At 26.7% G+C, this 25,437-nt stretch overlaps 1 protein-coding gene across 1 annotated transcript; it reads left to right on the plus strand.

Annotated features, from left to right (window-relative positions):
- Nucleotides 1-3,453: 3,453 nt before the first annotated feature.
- Nucleotides 3,454-24,781, plus strand: LOC119674895. The gene is made up of 7 exons (XM_038086051.1): nt 3,454-4,366; nt 13,790-13,884; nt 21,159-21,273; nt 21,835-21,932; nt 24,128-24,248; nt 24,357-24,593; nt 24,653-24,781. Exons 1-7 carry the CDS (start codon nt 3,509-3,511, stop codon nt 24,779-24,781), a joined length of 1,653 nt encoding a protein of 550 aa, XP_037941979.1. The 5' UTR covers nt 3,454-3,508.
- The last annotated feature ends 656 nt before the right edge of the window (nt 24,782-25,437 follow it).

Genomic DNA, 25,437 nt, shown 5'->3' on the forward strand with positions numbered 1-25,437 from the left:
TATTTTTATATAAATAAGTTATTTATTTTTTATTAATTATTTTTTTATTTTTATTTCATTAATTTTACTTATTATTTTACATAAAATATTTACATTATTGACAGCAATATATGTGCTATTATGAATTGAAATAAATAATTTTAAAATTTAAATACATTAAAACAATATATCTTTATAGGGTAATATTTTATATTACTACTTATTCCACTTACGTATTATTGTTGATATGAAAATTCTAAATGCTTTAAGTAAAATGAAAAGTTATAAATTTACATATAGATATAGATAAGATATAGAAGAAAAATTAAAGAAAATTAAAAGTTATATTAATACTATACATTTTAGGTCTTAAAATATTTATAAATTCTGTATTTAGGGGTATATAGCGGTATATATGTATATATTTTTATATATAATATCAACTTATTGTAGAAATACCAAGAAATTTTTTTAAACATATTATTTCTCCGCGCTTGTGATGATGTGAAATTATAAGTCAACTTTCTTATTTTACGTATTTGTAGTGCTTTAACCTAGCACTCTTATTTCTCCGTATTAAATTGTTTGAATACAGCTGTGGTCTTAATATGTTATCACTTAGGCGGTCAAATCATACCTATGTAGTGAAGTTTTAAATATATGACTTAATTATATTAATAAATGATTTAGAGGTTTTCTTTGGTTTATAAAACATTCCGGGCAACATTTTCAGTAGAATTCAATTTCTCTCCAATTCCTAGAGAATGTAATTTTTGTATGATATGGGTACACTCCTATCGTTAAAAAATGGATGTATATACTGCATACTGAAAAATAAAAGAAGAATGAAATAGAATAGTAGTATTATATATAATAATAATAATAGAAGAATTGTGTAAATGTATTTAAGAACTTTTATAAATTTATACAGGCATAAAAAAAGAAATTAATTTTATATATAAAAACAATTTTGGCGTACATATACTAAATTAATAATATTTTTGATATAATTAGACTATTTCAAAACTTCTGCACTTGAATTTGAAATCTGTATATATTTTAACTTCAGTGATGAACAATTAGAAATGATCAAAAATTAAAAATAAGTTTATTTTCTTTTAAAAATATAGGTTTTCTTATTGTTCCCTACTCTTCTTAATCTAATAATAATATCAATATTAATAAATCAATATATATTGAAAAAACCAACCAAAGAATATAAACAAAATCGAAGAACATATAAATAAATAGTAATAAAAAAAATAAAAATAAATATTATAAAAATAAATATTATAAAAATAAATAAATAAAATATATCAAATAATATCAAAATAATATATAAATTTATGTTAAATATTCATAAATAAAGTGATGATCCTATAAACACAAATAGTAATATTATTTTAAATAGTGAACAAAATAGTTTTATGCTTTTAGATCAATACTATATAATATATATTATCAACTATGTAACAACATTGTTAATAAAAGAATAATGTAATAATAATAATATAATAGTCATAGTGATACGTATGATAGTGATACATAATATTATTAAATAATAATATTTATAATAAAAATCCGAAAAATTTACATAGAAAAATTAACGAGCACATTTCTATCAAAATATTTATATTTATTTATTATTGTTTTTTAAAATTCATACAGCATTTACAGAAACTATAAAATTATACTTAAAATCTAAATTGACAATAACATTATTATTATGTGATTTCTAACAAAATATATATGCAATAAAAAATTATTGACAAACTTGAAGAGACAAAAAATACTTACCTAATATTTAAAAATTAATTATAAATTAATAATTAAGAGAAATAATTTGTGTCTTTTCTAATTAAATTTCTTGTTTATCATCTTAACGTTTACTTCCAAACTAAAAATAAAATATAAATAGAATAATATAATAATTATCTCAAATAGAATATTAGACAAATCACATGAAACCAAATCAATGAACAAGTAATAATATTATAATAACATTTTATTATGTATAAATAAATAAGTATAACATTTAATTCCACTTTATTAAAATAGTGTCCATTACAAAAAAACAAAAAAAAAAGAATATACAACAAAAATAATTCTACGAAAATAATAATAAAAATTAGAACAATTTAAATTTGTTCAAATATTAATTATAGTAAAATAATATGATTAAAGATAATTATGTGTGTGTGTTTTTGTGATGAAATAAATACTAAAATTTTATCCAATACATAACTAATCTCTTTATGACTACTTAATATAATAATAATAATGATTATTTTTACAACTTTCATTTTAAAAACCAAAAATATTTCAAAAAAAAATGTGATAGTTGAAATAAATAAAATAAAATTTAAAATTTAATTAATTAAAACAATTTAATATAGATATAAATATGTAATTCTTTATATATATTTAGTTTTGAAATGGAATACATGTATCAATACCGTTTTTTAAGAAACAACGTGATAAATAAATTAAAAATGAAAACTAAACACAAACTATATAAAACTATATATAATTAAACTATATATTTGATTTTTTTAGAAACGAAAATTAAAACCAAATACAAACTGCTATTATATTATATTATATATAGTAATTTCATTTAATTAATTTAATTAAAATTATTTCATACCAACATTTAATATAAATAAACAATAATATTTCGTTACGAAATAATGATACTTACAAATATATAAACCTTTAAATATATTTAATTTTGAAATTTCATATACCTAATTTTATTTTTTTAGAAACGAAGTGAAACATAAATTAAAAATTAAACCCAAATACAAATTATAATTAATTATATTTTTAAAAATAAATTTATTTTTATACGGAGTAATAAATTAAAAATTAAAATCAAATATAATTTTTTTAATTAAACTACATACAACTATTTAAATTTTTTCCAAACAAAATGATAAATAAATTAAAAATTAAAACCAAATACAAACTAAAATCAAACTAAATATAAATATTTAATTAAATTATGTTTATTTATTATAAACATAATTAAATTTGTTTATATTATTTTTATATTATAAACAAAGTGATAAAAAAATTAAAAATTAAAATGAAATACAAACTATAATAAAATTACAAACAATTACTTAATTTAATTATGTTTTTTAAATTAATTGAAAACAATTTTTTTTAAAAAAAAGCAATAAGTTTCCTTTAAAAAATTATTGTTCATACACATATATAATTCTCTAAATATTTTTTTATAGACACGTAGTGAAAAATAAATTAAAAATTAATACCAAATAAAAACTATGAATTAACTACATATATATAATAATTTTATTTTTTTTTTAAAGCGCAGTGATAAATAATTAAAAATTTAAGCCAAATAAAAACTTTAATTAAGCTATATATAATTATTTAACTTAATTAAATTAATTTAAATTAATTTACATAAATTCTTAATATAAAAACAATAATAATTCATTGAAAAAAAAATATGGTAGTGTATAACTAACATAATTTGCGCAAATCATATATATAAAAAAATATGGATCACGAGACTAAATATCCAAGCTTGAGTGCAATTTCTAGCCATCGCGGCTCAGTGTGTTCAATAAGATCGCTTGAAGTTCCTCCAACACCAACGCGTTCACCTAAAAAAGTATCATTTTCGGATGAACTTCCTTTCTCTACCTCCACAAATGAATCACCAATAAATAATAAATCCAATTATGGCAGTCAAAACTCTTTACCAAATGCAGTAACCGAAGAGGAACTTAGCGCTGTGAATCATGTACTACTACAAGCAGCGCATTACCTCGAGAAATTGCATGGTTCACGTGACCACGATCAAAGATCAGAGCAACCAACCAATGCCTCAGAACAAAGACCTCAACAAAGTATACAACAAATTGTGATAGAACATGAAACTAAAAATAGTAAACTAAATAATAATAACAGAAATTTAAATATAAGCATTAGTGATTTACATGAAATAATTGAAGAAAACCCATCAGTTAATGAAAAATTACATAACAATGAAACATCGACTTCCTCCCCTGCCGTACTTAACATTGATGACTCTTTTGAAATTATAACTAATTTATCAGAACAAGAGAAGCCAACACAAAATTTTTTGAATCAATCAAATCAAACAATAAATTTAACAAATAATCAATTTTCTGCACCTGATATGCCGTCACATATGGAGGAAATCAGCGAAGAACAAGTGCATGTAGTCAAATACATGGATCGTTACAATCTTAATTTAGATAAGAACTGCAGTTCAATGGAACTGGAAGCGAGACGTGAAAAATTACGTTGGTTGTTGATATCAGAATGCAGTGCTCTATTAGATGGTGGCAAGCACACCAGAGAAGGCTTCCGGAAACAGTTTTTAGACGAAGTAAGTAAAAAATTAGTTTACTCTAATTCCAACAAACAAAATAAATAAAATAAACCCCAACTATTCATTTATTACCTGTCTATCTTTTACAATTCATGACAAATTGAAATACTTTTATCAGTTCGATGACCTAAAAATAAATAATTTTAACAAAACAAAAAATATTAACCATTTTATTAACCATTTCATTTTGGTTTATAAAACAAGTTTTTTAACAAGTTCAAACCTTAAAATGCGTTGACATTCACGTTCCTTAAACGACTTGCAACAAGCCCAGCTCGTGTTTAGATTAAGCAGCTTCTTCATAAAAATTACAAAAGTTTAATAATTTGGCATTGAAATCGTCTGGAATTTTGTTTTGCTTCATTTTTTATTTTTTTTGTATTGTCGAATAAACCAAGAAAAAATGTTGCACCCTTCAAGTTGTATCCGAAATACCAGTAAACATCATTTTTTATACGACGATCATCATTAAATTTTATGGTCCAAAAGATGTTCGACTAGTTGCAAAACGCTTAAAGACAAGATTGGCATGCAAAGTTACTGAGAAGACTCACATTAATTTCATTTAAATGTGAAACCAAAAAAGATAAAATTGGGCCTAAAAGCCAATAAATGAAAGAAAAAGATCAAAAACAAATGAAGTTGTAAATACATCGAAAAAGCCGGTTAATTTTAATATTGCGACCTAAAGTTCATATAACGCATTTCGATGAAACTCGTTCCGAAAACTAATTTAAATTTTTATTTAATTGTTTTCTTTTTATGTTTATTAATTTTTTCTATTTTTAACTTTATACTTACTATGTCAATCTTATATTGTTTATCTTCCAGTCATTTAAAACACCAGACAAAGTTTAATAAACTGATATGGTGTTAAACTCCATCTATAAACTATTTAAAGCGCGTATTATACATCAGATCAGAAAGTTTCAATCGGTAGTAATGAAATGACTTTTTTCGTAAGGGTTATGAAAATAAAATATTAACTATTATTATTACTTTTATACTGGAATACCTTTTCGCCATAATACATACCTTAATATTATTTTATGAATTTGAAAATTAATTAAAATTTAAAAAAATTCCTAAAGTTCACTGGTCCACATTTCTAGCATTGCGCATACTTAGTGCAAATTAAAAGAAAATAAAAAAAAGTAGTCAACTACAACAACAAAAATTCTTTTGTATTATTTTAATTAATTGAATTTTTGGCTGACCATAAAGCTATTTCAAGTATTGCCAAATATCCATCATCAGTAATCTTGGAAATAATTCTTATATTTAAAATGTATTTAATATTTTCATATAATTTTCAATAATTTCATTTAATAAATGAAATAATAAAAAGCAATAAATAAGATTGCACACTAGAAGATTATTGAAATTTATCAATTAAATAAAAAAATAAACAAAAATAAAATTTAAAATATATATAATTAATTAATTCATATGTAATTCATATAATTATAATTAATTAATTTTATCATTTAATTTTTTAAATTCACAGCAAGTGCGGTTTTAGGTCAGTTGGCTAATGAACAACTGATCAAATTTGACAGAGTTTACCTCTTGATACTTACAGTTTAAAAAAATTATTTTCAAATAATTAAAAACAAGAAATAGTTTATATTAAGAATTAAGCTTCATTTATCAAAACAGTCGTTAAGATTCAATTTAATATTTTACTTAATTATTATGTTGAAGCTATTTGAGCACATATACTCTAACTTGAGCACTTTTACTTTTTCTTAACTCGTGATATTTTCAAAATTCCTCTTTACGCTTTGATTGGATTAATGTTTATCATTTCATCAGTCTAAGCAATAATTGACCTCAGATCTGCATACCTACCCGAGGAGCCTGTAACCATTCTGAGATTTGATTTGGTGTTGATAACTCTCTCAGTTTTCGCAAATAATTTCAGGGCTCTATCCTTTATGTATTTTTAGATCGGATCAATCTTGAGGTCCCTGAGGATGTCATTCATCCTAATGTCCCATGGTGCTTTGAAAGGTCTTCTCTGAGTCTGGCTATTTCTAGCTGGCGAATAGTAGTGTTTGAAGCTTTGCCAAACGCTACACATCGGTATAGAATTGATGGACGAATTATATTATATTTACTTAATATAATACAAACTTAATCTTTTAAATAACAAATTAAGCTTATAAATTATTTCTATTAAAATTTACTTAACATTATCTTACGCCAGATCATTTACTTAATCCCATCTGTATATGACAAACTGCAGTAAATTTGTTCATTTAATTAAAATTAATCGCTTCAAATAATAAAGCGGTAATTAACTTACACATGCGAAATGCAACCAAAGGCTTTTGACACTGAAGACACTTTTAAGCGATTCCCTAAAAAGTCTTTAACACTTTCTTTCTCGATAGTTCGTATTAACCAAAATAATAATCAAATATATATATATATATATATATATATATATATATATACCTACAGCATGTACACATTATTATCATTGAAGACATTATTATTATCATTAAAGACACAAAATAATAAATATTGTCGATGATAATACATGAAACCAATATTGCTGATTTTTCTGATAAGTAAATTTTTGTATGTTCATTGGGGTTTTATAATTATTATACTAACGAATAATAAATATAATTTTTGTTGTGTTCACAACTCAGCATGGGGCATAATAGTTGTAACGCCGTTAAAAGCTCAAAGCATTACAGAAGATAAACAAACTATTTAATTTTGCATCAGCAGCTTCAAATATTCAATTTTAATATAATATTAATTATTGAATAAACAACTTTATAACATATACATATATATGATTCAAGAAACGAAGAAACATCGTAGAAGAGAGCAGAAAAAATCCATTTTCAATATAAACAAAGGCACAGACTGATAAATAAAAGGCAGTCAAAAGACTCTAGTTATATCAAAAATTGTTCATCTAAATAGCTTCAGTTATATATCAATTTATAGTATAGTATTTATAGGATTTTGTTTTAGAAAACCTCTATACCTCTATACAAAAATTATATGAATTATTTTTGTACCATTGTGTACATTGTGTACTAAACAATGTATATCCTGCATATGCCTTCACTAGATCCTATACATTTGGTGGCCGAGAACCATATGTAATAAGCGGCTATAGAAAATTACAAATCAGCAGCCGATTGAAAAGCAAATAATGAAGCGGAAATATGGCTAACTGGGACATACCCTACGACATACTCTACATTAGAATGCAATCCGCAATATAGAAGAAATCGGGGACGACCAAAAAGTATATGGAGACGATCGATAAACAATAAACAAATATGTCATAATAATAATATTTCCGATTTTTAAGGTACAACGGCTTAGGCTGAGTGCAATCACTCAACCTTCATTTGAGAATATGTCGAAATTGTTTAAATTTTAAATAATTTTTATTTTTTCAAAGAATTTTAACTCTTTCCTAATAATAATTTCAAAACCTTTATTTTATTATAAAAAAAAAAATCGGCTGGTGGGGATTGTGTGGGTCGCCGTAACTGCAGATGGTGGCTCTCCGCCCATGTTCATTGACCGTGGAGTACAAATAAACGCCCATTTCTAACGGAACATTACTTTAAAGGGAGCACTAAAGCCCTATGCAGATGAGCATTTCGGTCGCAAGCGTTGGACATTCCAACAGGAATCAGCAACATCTCACAAAAGGCGCGACCAACCCAAAAGGGCTGAAAAACAACGTTCCGTGTTTTATTTCATCAACACAGTGGCCACCGTGTTCACCTGATATAAACTCTTTAGATTTCTCGGTCTAAGGTATTTTAAAAAGTAAGATTGGCACTAAAAAAGTCAGTTAGCAAGAACTAAGCTGAGAATGGGCCGCAAAGCCATTTGCAGGCAGCGTGCGATAATTAATTATTTTATACTTTAAGTGAAATGAATAAAATACTTAAGATAAATGTATATATTATAAGATTTAAATAGTATTAACTAATATTGTCCGATTAAACTCACCTCAATGGGTTTAATACTTTATTAAACAATTGATATACTTTTTAATATTATTTTAAACCAAATTAATAAGCATTAACGTTCAAAAAAAATAAATTTAATTATTAAACAATGAGCTGCAACAGCTTTATTTTATTTAATAAATCAGGTATTTTAATTGTTGTTTTTTATAATTTTTTTTCGAGAAATATCTGGTTATTAAAACCAAATAAAAAGCAAATACGGTATACTCTCGAAAATCGAAATAACCGATTCCGAATGCTCTAATGCTCCTTTACTCTCAATTGCCGAAAAATCCGGAGTCTCGGGAGAAATTTTATTATTATGTTACCTACACGGTTGCCACTTGAAAATTTTTTTCTCTACACAAATTGGTTCAAAAAGGTACCATTTCTTAAAAAAAGGTCCATTTTTAAAGGATAAAAAGATAGAAGTCTTTTTATCCAGAACAATTTTATTATTTAAATAATCGCACTTTCTCTTGCTGACCATATATCGTACATATCTTTTTATGAAATAGTTCTTTGCATAATATAATATAACTTAAGGTCTTAAAATTTATTCTGATAGAAATATTCTTTTAACTTTTGCATTATATGCATAATGCAATAATGCATAATAAAATAATAAAAATAAAGCAATAAAAAAAGTAATAATATTCTTCGTATACATATAAAAATAGAAAAATGAAAAAAATATTTCTTTAATCAATTTTATATCCGAAACATTCAGATAAAAAAGTTTTTAGTTTTGTCCAGATTACAGAGATTACAACTAAGATAAGTACAGATACTCAAATTATTATATACCCATGTTATCGAGATTATATTGTATTTATAGGTTGTGTGTGTGACAAGATGATGATTGTGATTATATTTTCAATAATATTTTTAATAAAATCATTGTTGTTTGTATTTTTTGACTATAATTAAGTACCAAAAAACTTGTCAATAGTATTTATTTACACATAATTAATTAATTCATTAATTTACTAACTTGAAGAAAAAACATATATCAGGTATTCAATTAAAAAACAAAGAATTATTAAGTAAACAAATTTATTAAGTAAAATGAATTGTTAATTTTTATATATGTAAGTACTATGTAAAAGTACGACAGATAGACGACGTTTTAATTACTAATTTTATTTCATTTATAAAATGACTGTCACAATATAATTAGTACTCAAATGTTTTTTTTTAGATAAAATTATTTCTTTTAATTTTATTACTTTTTTATTTGTGTTTTGTTTTAACAGTACATAATACTTTTTAAGTGAATTTTTGACTTACAATACAGTTATTTACTATTGCTAAATAGCTATCTTCAACAGTTTGAAAATATTTCTTAGATTAATTCAAATAGTTTTTTTTTCTGGAAGAGCAAATTATGCTCTACACTAAAAAGTTTCTTTTTTTACACTAGCTGATCCGATAAACCTATTTTTATTTTGACAAAATTTCTTTTGAAGTTTAAAAGGCTTTTATCGACTATGACTATCCATTTATGTGAGATAGTCATAAAAAATATTATGGCATTTATCAATGAATATGCTTTCCTTATGGTATTTTAACTGTTATTTCTCTTGATATCTTGATACATTAAGCATTATTTTTATTAACTAATAGTCAGTCCATGAATGTTTCATAAAATTCTCTGAATTCACATCACAACTACAAAATCTAAGCACACGTAGAATTTTATATATATATTTCCTAGATTTCATAAGTATTAAATGGGGTGGTATGAAGTCAGAATAACCAGAAACGTCAAATTAAACTGTATCTTGTTTTGACATTCGAACTTATTTATAGTGCTTCTGATAAACAACCTTGTAGAACAAACTTTCGAACTATTATGTTAAGAATCCTAACAATAAACTAGTAAATTTCATGATATCAGTGTCTAGTATTATTGTTATTATTAATCACAAAATATATATATTTAAACAATACTTGCTTCGAATCCCATATTGGTATTCATCGATAATAACTTCCTATAAGCTGTGCAGTATTCTTTATAACTTATAGCTAGGAACGAAATTAGTCTTCAACTGCCACTTTTTGTTATTCACGATTACTGGACTTATCTAGACAAATTCTTATCGTTCTGATATTGGCTCTTGTTCAATATTCACCCCTATTCTGAATAAAATGGAAATAAGAGTTTTTTCTCTATTTCCATTTCTCTTATTCTGAATAAAACGGGAATTTGAGTCAAGCAAGTTGCATTTCTCTTCATTTGTTTGTTTTGCTTCTTATTAATACTTGTAAATACAAGTACTGCCAAAGTTAAAAAAAAAAATTAATTTTTTATTCTTCCAACATTTTAAGGGAACAGTTGTCTGCCAAGCTATTCAGAATAGGGGAATTTGATTCTAAGGAGAAATACATTTTGGAAGACACTTATTACTTGGGAATGTTCAGAATAGAGATGATTATAACAATAACCTAATGCTTGATATTATAGTATTGCATTATATTATACTTAAATTCCGTCATTAAGTTATTTAATTACACACAATTTCAATACCAACCTATATTAGTGTTTCTTAATAAATGAACTACTATAATAATGGCTTAACTACACATTAACAATACTTTAGAATAATATTGCTGGATATTTCTATAATGATCTAGACTCCAAGTATAGTAAAGACACATGAAATACACTGTTTGGATTAAATTATAGAAATACGATCTCACATAAACTAAGCTCTGATAACTACACAAAATCAAGTCTCTCATGAAATTAAAGAATTATTCCTCATTTAAGAGTTTATTCCTTAAAATCATAAAGCTTCAATAAATCACTAAAACTAATTTATACTAATTTATCATCACCACAGATTTTTTTATATTTGCTGAAAATAATCTTTCTAAAATTATTAGAAATATTTATTCCATCAGTTGTTCGAAAGCACCTACATCAAAACTGTCTTGAATTTTATGTCAGATCGTTATTTCTCAGTCTTTAATAACAATTATTGTTTGTCATCTTTTGCCAGGACTTAGTATACATAACACATTGTATACAATAAATCATTTCTATACATAACACTCCTTTGGCACTCTGATAGAAATAATTTTTACATCGTTATGTACTTAAGACAAAGTAAAACTTGTTTATATTATGCAAATATGTATTCTTCGGCATTTAGCAGAGTTTAAATGCTTGAAACTAAATCAACTTTTATTATAAATTTTAACACTCAGGCAACTTTCCTTTAAAAGCATCTATAAAAATGTGTTATCAGTTTTGCTTAATTCGTTTCTTATTATGCGCATATCAAACATGCCACAATTTTTAAAACATTTTATGCTAATCTTCGAACCACACCCAAAGCGTTTCAACAATAATTTTTTATGCCACAAATTCGTAGATAGTTAAATTTCCAAGCACATCTTCAAGATTGCACTTTTAATAAAAAATAATTACTTCGAGTGGTTATGAAGCATCTACCATATGCCGCATGGCTAAGAAGAAGCAAGTTCTGAATTAAGTTTGTGTCTTAAGTCTTTCGTTCGAAGAATATCTTAAGCATCTGTTGTGTGTAATAGTCATAATGAATAGACCCATGAAAATATTGTTTTTAGTACAACATAAAAATCAGTATGAGTATTTAGTGTGCAAATATTTTATTAATAATACTAATTAAGCTTGATTTTTAAAAATATTAATTTCTATTATGATACTCGTATATATTTTACTTTAACATAAACTTTAAAAAAATTTTTTAATTATAGTGGGTAACAAAGAATCCACACTTTTATATTATAATATTTAAAACTGCATATTTAATATGAGTGGGTTCATTACATGCAATGAACGTATAATTAAAAATATTTTAATTTACTAAAAATATTTAGAAATCTTCAACATTAAAAACCTACATTTTAATAGGTTGAATAAACTTGATTGTATATGTCGAAGCAGAAATAAAATAATTTTTAATTTTATTTCTAATATTTATAATACTACAATAAGCGATGACATATTTTGTCAAAGTGAACTGTCAGTATCACAATATGGATCGTTTAACAACCGCTGAACGCACGAAAATTATGAAAACTAACTAAAAAATTATGAAAATTTTTGGTATCGATTTTTCTTTAATGATGAATCTTATTTTTTTCTTGATGGATATATCAACAAACAAAATTTTCGTATCAGAGACAGTAAAAATTTATAAAACTATTGCATTATATGACATTTTTCATACTTGACGCAATTATTTTAGCAAGTGTTTTTTAAAACCGTCAGTATATATAAAATCATAATTCCACTAATTTGTTTGTTATATTATCTGAAACTTAAGTCATCAAAGTAAAACTTTCCGAAATTGTAATGTCAATTCTAAATATTCTCAGGTTTCTCCCAAAATGTGTTTCGGCGTAGAATAGAATTCGCCTATTCTGAATTGCTTGGAATACAAACTGTTCCCTTAAAATGTGAACAGCATTTCCATTTTTTGATAGCAAAAGGTAAAAAAAATAAGAAGCAAAACAAATCGAAAAAAGATTAATCGAAGAAATTTGTGGGATGCTGCAAATCCACTTAAGTGGCCTCATTTCTTGTAAATACATATGTAAATTTAATTTGGTTTTAAGATAAATTTGGTTTGTAGATATCAAAAATATTATAAAGTATATAAATTAGCATTTATGGAGGAACATACTAGCATATTTAAAATATGATTTTTTATTTCTAACTTGTTTTTATCTTGATTTTAAGACCAGATCAAACCATGGCGTTCAATCAATTGCCAATTGTACGGTAACCCAAAATATATTTGAAGTGCCCAAAACAACATAGACTACTTTAACTCGAATTTTTTAATTTTTTTAATGAATCTAAGACGATCGGATAAGGAGAGAAAGAACAGAAACATTGTTCATGCTGAAGACATCATAACTCAATGAAGTTCTTACAAATGCTGACGAAATGCTCTGTTGTCCTCATTTTCGAGACATGGATGATATATTGAGTATGTGATGATACTCACAATTGAGATGCGATGTCCATCTGTATTGTACTCTGATCAATTATGTACAATAATTGCTGAAAACAATTTGATAATTTAGTGTCCGGGTCTTTTACAAAGCTTTTCGTTACTTTGCAAATTTCCACTTCTTTTGCGGCCAAAGCCCACAAAATCTTAAACCACCAATAGAATCTATGCTATCAGTTAATTCATTACATACAACCGCACAGTTACAATACACCCATATAGATATGGTTATTACATTCTGTAATGCTACTTAAATCTATCATACATACATTTGAAAAACTTGATGGATTAGTAAGAGCTCTATTCAACCCTTTACTGCTTACTTTTAGATTAAATACTTAAATAATAACTACAAAATCTACCGGAAAAAGATTTTTTGTCACAAAAATATATCTAATGATTTTTTTTTCTTTTAGGAATTCCAAAGAAAACTTTTCTATTTATTTGATTTGGAAGGCAATGGCTACCTCGTACAAGACCGATGGGTTGAACACTTAAAAGGACGCTTAACGTAAGTTTAATAGCAAAAATGCAAAAAATTATTATTAAAAATTAATAACTTTAATTTAATTTATTAAGTATTAGTCTTAATTAAGTATAACACTATAAAAAATAATATTGATTTAATTGAAAATTGAAAAGGAGATGGGTCTCTTAAATGACTATAGAATAGAATATATATAATACCTAAAATAAAAATTTTAGGTATTATATATACTATATATTTTACCATCATCATTAATTTTTTTTTTGAAATGAAATTAAACAAATTAGCTCATATTAGCCAATAACGATATATCATATATAGAAATTGGTAATCACTACATTAAAAAATATTTAAATTTGTGAACAAATTTGTATTTCAAAAAATATTCTTTAGAGTAATGTTAATTTAATTATCTGATATCAGATAATTGAAAAAAATCCATAAAACTGTCCCTCTAATCTTTGCTATACTTTACAAAACATCGCTGTATCATTCACAAAAATTCTAATAAAAACTTTTAATTTTGAAATATATTGCAAAATATTTAACAAAATCCAGAAGCTTTTAGAAAAGAGACTTCTATTAAACTCCCACATATTTGCTTTAGATTGTCAAAGAAAAACGCATAAACATCAAAGATAGTTACTAGTTGGATTTCATTAAGGGAATGCGGTTAGATATCGACTTACGACCAATACAGAAACGTATACAGACTCTCATTTGAGGTGGTTTTTGAAAACAAATTTAAAGCTCATATAAAAATATATAATTGAAAAAATTATTATATATAGTATAAAGTAGTTTGAATTATTTAAGGGGAGTTCATATCCTAAAACTCTCCTTGTAAATCCCATTTGGAACAATTAATTCTAACAAATTAAGTACATAATGAATAATTAAATCTCACAATTTATTGCACTGTCCTATTTAAAATAAATATCTTCCATGAAAAAGTGAATTATTGCTTAGTCTGATGATGTGATAAACAATAATCCAGTCAAGGCATAAAGAGGGATTTTGAAGATACCTCAAGTTAATAGAGAGTAACAGTGCTCAAATGCACTGGCTCATATAGCTTCAACATAAAAAGTGAATTTATTAACTATTACAATATATACTAAAATTACAACAAATTTCCATATTGGCGAATATAATAAAGTAAAAAATGTTTCCATATTAAACTTCAATAAAAATTTAAAACTTATAAAAGAACACAAATGAGCAATATGTTACTTTTATGCTTAAGTAATAAATACATATTAACACAATCGTTCAAAAGGACTAAGTGGTTTCTTGGAATCCACTCTTACTATGTACTAATAAGTACATATACAGAATAAATTTTGCTGTCTTATCAAAAAAAATTATTATTATTAACATTAAATTAAACTGTTATATTTAACAGTCTCATAAACAAATTAATGTTTTCTACTCAATGTACACCACTGGAATTAGAGAAATCCGTAAGTTTATATTAAAATAGTCTTACAAGTCTTGAAAAATAGACTTCAATACAATTTTAGTACTCAATAACATTTATATACTTTTTCATAATATAATTTCTGAAAGATGTATTAATAAAATAGCATATTATTGATTTTTAACTGCACTATTATCAATCAGATTTTATTCTCTCTATAGTTAACGAATAGTGGTAATATTATAACAGTTTTATGTTAAAATCCTTAAAAACGACTTCATTGCAGTACTGAAATTTAACAATTATAGCATAAAGCTTTTAATTAATTAATTTAATTAATTAATAATTCAATTATTCTACAGCTAATTTCATTCTAATATAACACAGCAAGTGAATTAATTAATAAACTGTCACAGCAAATTAACAAAACTCCAAATTAGAACATAAAAATCAAGCACCACTTTGGATCAGTTGGCTAATAAACGACTCTGAGCGACTCTTTAGCAGAATGCGAGTTCACCCTTTGGTACTTCCCGATATATAGAATTTATATATGCCAATGGAATTTGAATTCACAGAAAACTAATAGTTTATTTAAAAACTAAACTTGATTAAATATTTTTTTATAAAAACTATATTTTATTAGCATTAAGATGGACTATTTAATTCAAAGAAATTTTTATTTAACACACAGTAAGAAATTATTTGGCATAAACAAATTAATGTTTTCTACTCAATGTACACCACTGGAATAACAGAAATCATTCAGTTTATATCAAAATAATCTTACAAGTCTTAATAAATAGACTACACTTTAATTTTAATATGCAATATCATTTATATACTTTAACATAATATAATTTCTAGAAGTAATATAAGTAAAATAGCATATTATTGCTTTTTAACTGCGCTATTATTTTATAGCGAAGAGTGATAATATTATAGCAGTTTTAAGTTAAAATCCTTAATAAAGGCTTCATTTCAGTACTGAAATTTAACAATTATAGCAAAAAACTATTAATTAATTAATTGGATTAATTATTAATTAAATTATTCTACAACTGGTTTATGATTTCATTCTAATAAACCACAACAAGTGAATTTGTTAGTGAACTGTCACCCAAATTAACAAAACTCCAAGTTAGAACATATAAATCAAGCGCAGCTTTGAGTCAGTTGGGTAATGTACACTGACTCTGAGCTTCAAATTTAGCAGGGTATGAGTTCAACCCTTGGCACTTGCAGTCTCAAAAAATTATTTACGAATAATAAAATATAAGAAATAATTCCTAGAGCACTGATAATGATTAGATGACAATACTCGAAATAACTCTATGGTCAGCCAAATATTGAATTAATTTTATTAATTAATTAATGAATTAATAAAATTTTGTTGTCGCAATTCTTTACTATTGGAAAAACCTTTACATTATAGTACACATTTATAACAAACTAATTCTGCATTTGTGGTTATAATATTTGCTTATTTTACGGCAGAATAACTCTTTTTCAGTGTGGAAACCCAGAATAAAAAAATCTTAAAATTTATTGAACTGTGGTATCGTATAGTATTATTGAATCGAATTGTTTTGATGTTTGATGTTTTGTTAATTTTGTTGATTCTAAAAAACTTAGATTTCTTTTTTAATCTGTATAAGAATATGATCCATTCGAGCTATAAATGCGAATCTTATGGAATTTATTTTTATTTTTTCTTTATAAATCCTTTTTTTATTCAAAAATGTTATAAATCCAGTTTTTTAATTATTTTTCTTTTTAAAACAAATAAAATTAATAACTTATAATCAACATTCTCAAGTCTGTGTTTACGAATATATCCATATCTCACCACAGCTAGGTATTGATACTTCCAGGTTGTCTGTTGGTATTCGAACTCGAAGTGTTGGCGTTAGTAATTGACTTATTTGACTCATGTAGTTGTATGTTCCTTACTACGTTCAGCTTGAACATGATGTAAGCCACTACTTCTTGTCTTTGTTCCCGTATCTTGTATCTCTGTTAATGTTCAGACACCGTCGCCGCTCCTCACAGCTGGAACATGACTACCTAATGTCCACCTACTGAATTTTTGCACACAAATATCTAATGCAGATTCCAAAGGCATGTCTCTTTGCCACACAGAAATGTCGCAGATGCTGCTTCTTTTTTGTTTCTTATAAGCATCTTAATAAAAGACGTACAAAATCTTGTTTACGAGCCTCTGCAACAACATTAGATAGTTTACATTGCACTTCCTTGACTATTTATTGCCAAGACTTCTCTAAAGATAAACAAGATTAAGTATTTTTTTTATAAAGTGCATGGTTTGTTGTTAGTTCGACTCAGATAAGGCATCATTTGGAATATTTAAGTGTGAAATGGCTACAAGTACGACATGAAAAATTAAATGAGATAATCTATGATGATTTAATACCGATACATATTCATGGGTGCATTTAAAGATAGAATATATTGGAATCAATTTCTTCAAAATTCATTTGAATATATAATTTTAATCGTTTCGAACTAGTAACTGTTACTGTTTGCTGCAGTAATAAATATATTTCTAATATGTGAGATATTATAGAGAATATTTAAAATTAAAAATTACACAAACCTCTTTTACACTCCTGCACACTCCTGTCTGTATGTATTTTCCTAATAAGGAATAAGTGTATACTCTTTTGTACAAATATTTGCGGTACGTCATCAAGAGTAAAAGATTTCGGGACATAATTAATGTCCAGAAATCGGCCAAGAACGATAAGAAAATGGTTTATAAAATAAAAAACCATCTTCGATCAAGACCATCTGTATACTGTGAATGGCGTCAACATAGCTCTTGGGCTAAAAAAATAATTAGCGTCCAGAAATCGACCAAAAAGGTGTAAGCTACACCATCCAATTATGTCGATTATCTCCAAACATGCAACATAATAAACTTTTATTATAATTGCAAACCAATTGAACCAATCGAAGAGAAACACAGTTAATAGTAGAAAAAAATATTCAATCAAAAAGAGTATTTAGCCACGGAGCTCAAGAAAGCTAAGATTATTCAATTAAAGTGAGCATAATTGCAACAACTAGACTACGAGGGCTGCTATATATATTTCTGACCTTATAATGAAAATGCGAATATTTGTCATCAAAAATTGTTTTTCAAAGTATTCTCCAGCCTAATTTATACACTTTTGCATGCGCTCAAACCAATTGTCAAAGCACTTTTTCAACTCCGATCGAGACACCTCCAGAACATGGTTTTTGAACGCTTCAACAGCATCTTCTGGCGACGAAAATCGTTGACCACGCATTTTTTTCTTGATGTGCGAAAATGAAAAAAAATCATTGGGTGCCAAGTCAAGTCTGTACGGCGGATGACCCATCAATTCGACATTTTGGCCGGTCAAAAAGGAGCTGGTTTAAACCGGTATGTGAGAGCTCGCGTTGTCATGGTGAACAATGATTCGTCTTCTCTTGTTCGTTTTTCCGAAGACTTCAGGCAAACCACAATTTGGTTTACCACTCAGAAGTGACGCCCTTCGTTGCCTTAAGCGGAACAGTTGCCACATGACCAGTTTTGCCGAAGAAACTGGCGACTATTTGCTTCGAAATGCGTCTTCCACGAACAACTTTTGTTGGATTTGGCTCATCTTCGAAGACAACACGGTCGATTGTTGTTTTGTTTCGGGCTCGTACGCATAGATCCATGATTCGTCACTTGTGACGATCTTATAGACGTCTTTTGAAGCACCTTGAACGTATTTTTTCAACATTTCTTTGCACCAATCGACACGAGCCTTTTTTTGAGCGAATTATGCGGGAACCAACGATGACAAACCTTTTTTACGGCCAGGTTTTCATGTAATATCTAATGTATGCTGATGGGAGAAATGCCTAAGGTTGCCTCTATCTCACGGAATGTCACATGACGATCTTGCATTATCAGTTCACGCACGGCATCAATGTTCTCTGGCAGAACGACCGTTTTTGGACGACCTTCACGGAATTCGTCGTTGAGCACCTACTGTTGCCTAGGCCAGAAATATATATAGCAGCCCTTGTATTCGGAAGATTTAGTTCTATCTGGCTTCTAGTTCTTCTCACACTTAAAATCACTTTCATAGAAAACGATTTTTAAAAAAATAATAAAGAATAACTACTATATAGCATTATTTTGCAGTACTAATAGAAACCCATATAATATCTATAAAGATATAGAATCGATAAGTTGGAGAATTATTGGGATAAGCATATTAAAGTTGAGAAATATTATACCGAAAAATCTTTAACAACTAAAAATCCGTTCACCAAATTCATTGGTCAACATAATAGACTTCCGTTTATCTTTTAATTAAATAATTTAATTAATTTTGGAAAAAAATTTTCTATTAAAAAAAAATAATAGTTTAATGAAATTTTTTTGATGTAGTAAGTATAAAAAGCTGAAAAATATTATTTGTCTATTACTATTTTACTAAAAAATCACATTTTCCTTTTAAAATTTCCTACTATCTAGCGGACTAAAACTTGTTACCAATTAAGGCACCAATAAGTGGACTAAGTTTTATCTATCTAAGAAAGTTAAGACTTTTTAATAGAAAAATTCAGCAGTTAACAGTATTAACTTAAACTAACAGCCTACGCCGTTTTTAAAACAGACATAAACTTTTAAATAATTCTTAACTTCTTAAAACCAAATGTCCAGCAATAACCTGCACTCAAGAAATGATAACTTGATAGTAGAATCTAACCAAAGAAGATTCGAGAACCTTGTCCATCTTATAACAAAATAAAATAAAAAAAATAAAAACCTATGCTTTTAAATAAATGGAAACACACTATAGACCCACCTGTCGTCGCAGGTCTGTTGGTCCCTACTCCCTTTTTTAATCAAATCAAAGAACTGTAATCAACTCTCAACTCTCTGATGTGATATACATTTTTTGCATCAACTATAATTTTAATAATTGATACTAAAATATAGAAATAATGTATTAACATTATTAATTATGTTCTATTGATATATTATCCGTGTTTCATGAAAACTACAATTCGGTTTCACGGATAAAGCTTTTGTTTGGACAAAATTTAAAAGTCGAATACAAATACATCCTCACAAACGACATGCTAAGAGACCTTAGAATAGACCCGATCAAAAAATACATAAGGGACAGAGTCCTGAAGTTATATGCGAAAATTGACAGGCTATCCTACTTACCACTATCTAATCTTAGAGTAATCACTCTCCGCACGGAGAGGTACGCAGATCTTAGATCAATAACTGAATAATCATGAAGCTTATAGGCAATACATAAATTAGTCAATGAGATCGGTGGGACCCTGTAGTACCCCCAGCTATCGAAGAGTAAAAGTGCCCAATTGCGCTGATTCGAAAAAAGGAATCAATATACATACATACTTTTTTTTGAACTTTTTAAAGATAACATAAGAATTAATAAAATTTTTATGATAATGTACATAAAATTTTGTAGTGTAAGTTATTTGAGTAGTATTTTTCAACACCTAATTTAGGATCGTAAAAGAAATAAGAAATATATATAAAATGGGTATATGAAAACTAATTCAATGGTCCTACAAAAACATTTTATTAAAAAAAATATATTGTTGCAAATATAAATTGATCTAAAATTGATCTGCAAATTGATCGAGGGGAGTTTGAACTGAAAACTTGCCCAATAATAATGTATATATTAATAATAAGAGCAATAAACTTAAAACATTATTATTCATTTAATCTTTGTTCACATTTCATATTACTAAGGGGAATTTTTTTAACTTTATGAACGAAAAAATTATATATATGGATTTCCTTTAATCTTAGAACCGACTAATTTTATATATATTTCCTTTTCAGTGATGACAGACAGATGGATTTCGCAGAGCAACTTGAATCAGTGGCATATGTAATATGTGGTGAAAAAAGTAAAATTACCTTCAAAAATTTTAAAGAAATTTGGCAGACACGTGGTGTAAGTACTCAAGAATTCTATCTATACAACTAACATCTAGTTTCGTACAAAGTATACTTTCTGTAGTACATATAAGATATATTTTAATGCAATTTATAGTACATACTTATATATAAATGGAGTTTCCCTGAAGATGACTATCGAAGGTAGTCGAAATATTGGAAACATATATTAATAAAATATAAATTGTTTTTAAATATAAATGATAAATTATAGTTTTTTTCTATTAAAATTGGTCAATTAGCCCACTAATAAATTATTATATAAATGAATTGAATACTTTATTAAACATATGAGAAATAAGTTAATATATCTAATGAGCTATAATTAAGATTATTTTCTAACTAGCGGCTACTTTATCCCTGTAGAGCACAGGATTATTGTTTTTTTTATTAATTTTTATGGCGTTCAAAACATGTCTGTCCATTTTAAATAGTTAAGCTTAAGGATCTAATTTAATCTAATTTAATATTTTTAATCTATTAATCCAGATATAGTTATTATATTTTAAAGCATATGCATCATTATTTTTGAACATCATATCTTTTAATGTAATTACAGGTACTAGATAAATTATATCGACTGATTGATACTGATAGCACAAATTTGATATCAACTAATCAAATTATGGAATTTATATCACACCTCACTAACTCAAGGTAAATATTGTAAAAGAAATTAATAATTTTCCTTATTATTAAAGCAAAAGTTCCTTTGATAACTTTAGCTTTTTGACTGTGAGATGGGAGAATATTATACACTGAAAATTAAATTACTCCTTAAAAAAACCTATCCATAATTTTCTTTCCTTACTTATTGATAAAAAAAAGTTTATATTGTATGTTACTATAATATATTTATTTATTAGTAACTGCCGTTTTTAATACAGGATTAAAGTTAATAATTCATGGTTGCGGTAGATTTTTTTCAAATATTATTTGGACCCTGCCTTACCATTATGCATGAAATACAACATATTCTTTACGGCACTTCTTACAGTACTGAGCACATTAGAGATAATTTTTGATTATATATCAATAAATAACTGGCATAAACACGATCCCTCACGTATTATTATTATTATTATTATTATTGAGTAAGGGATCGTGCACTGCGACCTAAAAGATCTATTGTGCCCCTTTGTCGGGTTAGAGTATTTCTCCAAGTCCGATTTCTTTAATGAAAGACAGTATGAATCCTATCTTCCCCAGTCTTGAATCCTTATGATCCATGAAATACCCTCCTAGGTGTTTCTTTCGCTTATGCATCAGTGCCGGGCACTCCCCAAGCACATGGTATGCCGTTTCTCTCTCTTTTCTGCAGTATCTGCAGTCTGAGTTGAATTGAATTCCTAACTTCGATAGGTGATTATTCAATCTGCAGTGACCGGTCAGTAATCCCGTAATAATTCTTATGTTAGTTTTTGATTGTACTATGCAATCTTTAAAGCGTTTTAGGTTGTAAGTCCCTAAAAGCATTTTAGATTGTGAGAGTCTTGATAGCATTAACAAATAGAGTTCTCTCTCATTTTTCCCTGCGTCATTCATAATAATGAATAGAGCTCCTTTGCCTAGACCACAGAATGGTTCTGGGCCTATCATTCTTGATGCCGCGCCTCTTCTTGCAAGTTTGTCTGCCATTTCATTACCTTGGATACCAGTATGTCCCGGAATCCATAAAAGGTGCACCTGATTGATCCCACCGAGTGTGTTCAGCTTGTCAATGCATTCCCATACCAGTTTGGATGTTACCTGGTAAGATGTGAGTGCCATTATAGCTGCCTGGCTGTCAGTCAGTATTGCACTTTTACGGTTCCGGTAGTTACGTTCAAGATTAAAACTGACGCATCCCTCACGTAACCCCACAAAAAATTACATATTACACCTATATTCTATATAAGTAATTAATGCAAATAGATAAAAGAACGAATATGTATAATTCCTTTTATTTGATGGACTTAGTCAGCACATTCATATGGATTCGATCCATACATCGAGTTTCTTTTTGTATCCAGCCTTATTCAAATGTTTACAAACGATTTTTTGTGCAACCTTTAGCTTTTGGGTAATCGAAACAGTGCTTACATGATAAGAGTAGATTGGACCTGACAATTTCCATGATTTTATCGACATTTTGAACAATTGGCCTTCCAATGCGTGTGCATTTTTGACTTCGAAATTACCGGAATGGAATAGATGAAGCCAAAATTGGGCATGATTGACAGTTACAGTATCTACTATAAACTATAAACACTATTCACATTTTTAGCCGTCTGGCTTGTGTTTTCACCTTTATCAAAGAAACACTATAAGTGTCCATTTTTGATAAGCGCTTAAACAAAGCTGAGTCATCCAATTACCAAACTATGAAAAGAAAGTAGCAGTTCTTTGATTGGAATCCAATCAATTTCATTTATAAATATCAGAAGCGATTAATCAAATCAAAAAATAGAACAAAATCGAATAATTTTTAACATGTCGTCTCTTCAATAACTAATAAAATTGTACAGCCAATTAATTAGAAAATTTTTAACATAAATTTGAAGATCACACCCCAATAAGTATAGCTAAGTTCAGAAACTAGAATGACATTTTATAAACCAAATTTGATTAAAAGTTGTGTTATTATTAATTAATTATGACCTTATAGTGCTTTAAAGGTACTCTATTAGTAATACAAGTATTGCTACAAATTTTTAGAAATAAATATTTTACAGAAATTTTCTATTATCTACTTAATTAGTGATGGATCCATAAATCAAAGAAAAGCAAAATATTTTTTGATGCCTACTTTTGAAATGACACTACATACAAAAAATTCATAAATTACGTGATTAATATAAAGTTTTTTTCAGACCACGCACTGGCTTCGACAAGAGCTCCTTAGCACGCCTGGAACAATTATTTCGCAACACTGTTGGTAATGAGCAGGAAATACGACGCGAAGAGTTCAAAAAAATTGTTACATCAAAGAATGTAAGTATCATTTAAGTTTATGAGATACCAATAACATTGTAAGCAGAACATGACAGATATCACAACTTTTTAATTGCATTTAACATGGTTTTTATTATTTACATGCAGCCTTTCTTTACGGAACGTGTCTTTCAAATATTTGACAAGGACAATTCTGGTTCGATATCATTACAAGAGTTCATTGATGCAATACATCAATTTTCTGGACAATCCGCGGATGATAAAATACGTTTTTTATTCAAAGTATATGACATTGACGGTGATGGTTTGATTCAACATAAGGAACTACACGATGTAATACGTGCTTGCATGGAGGAAAATGGCATGGAGTTTTCAGAGGAACAGGTAAGTATTATTCTATTAAATTTGTACGCATATTCATTTTTTTATATTAATAAAAATAGATTGAAGATCTAACCACAGCTATGTTTGAAGATGCCGATCCATACAATCGAGGTGAAATAACTTATGAAGCTCTTAAGAATCAATTAAACAAACATGGTGGATTATTGGAAAATCTAAGCATAACGTAAGGAATACAATTAAATAATCACTTTGAACTATATTTTAAAATTATTTAATTAGTATACTAGTATTAGAATACAATTTTGTAGATTTTATATAAATTTCATACAATACTATATTATATTATTTTATAAAAACTGTCATTTAATTAACGTATAAAGTTCAAAATTGGATATGTTTTCATTGCAAATATAATATAACATAACCATATTATGCTTATTTACTCGTTCTTGTAAATAATTTCGTGTATTAATAAATTAAAATTTAAATAATAAAGTGCTGGCTTACTGCACTTAAAACATGGAAGGAAAAGAAAAATTAAAAAAGAGAATATGTGATAATGTCTGTACTAAAAATTTTAGATGTTCTAAAGAAAAACATAAAAATAAAATAAAAAGTACAAAAAAAATTAAAATAAATTAAAAATAAAATAAAGAGGTTTTTCGAACAGCAGTGAACTACAACAACAAAAATTCATTTTATATTATTTTAATGAGTTGGATTTTTGGCTGACCATGCAGCTGTTTCAAGTATTGCAAATACCCATTATCAGTAAAATAAAAATAAAAATAAAATAAAATATAATTAAAATAAAAATAAAATAGAGATAAAATAAAGATAAAATGAATATAAAATAAAGATAATATAAGGATAAAATAAAATA

Source organism: Teleopsis dalmanni, chromosome 2, assembly GCF_002237135.1.
Source record: "Teleopsis dalmanni isolate 2A chromosome 2, ASM223713v2, whole genome shotgun sequence".
NCBI lineage: Eukaryota > Metazoa > Arthropoda > Insecta > Diptera > Diopsidae > Teleopsis > Teleopsis dalmanni.

Coding starts and splice junctions, on each gene's coding strand:
- LOC119674895 (XM_038086051.1), top strand. CDS start 3,509: ATGGATCACGAGACTAAATATCCAAGCTTGAGTGCAATTTCTAGCCAT. Junction 4,367..13,789: donor GGAAACAGTTTTTAGACGAA/GTAAGTAAAAAA, acceptor TTTTTCTTTTAG/GAATTCCAAAGAAAACTTTT. Junction 13,885..21,158: donor CACTTAAAAGGACGCTTAAC/GTAAGTTTAATA, acceptor TTTCCTTTTCAG/TGATGACAGACAGATGGATT.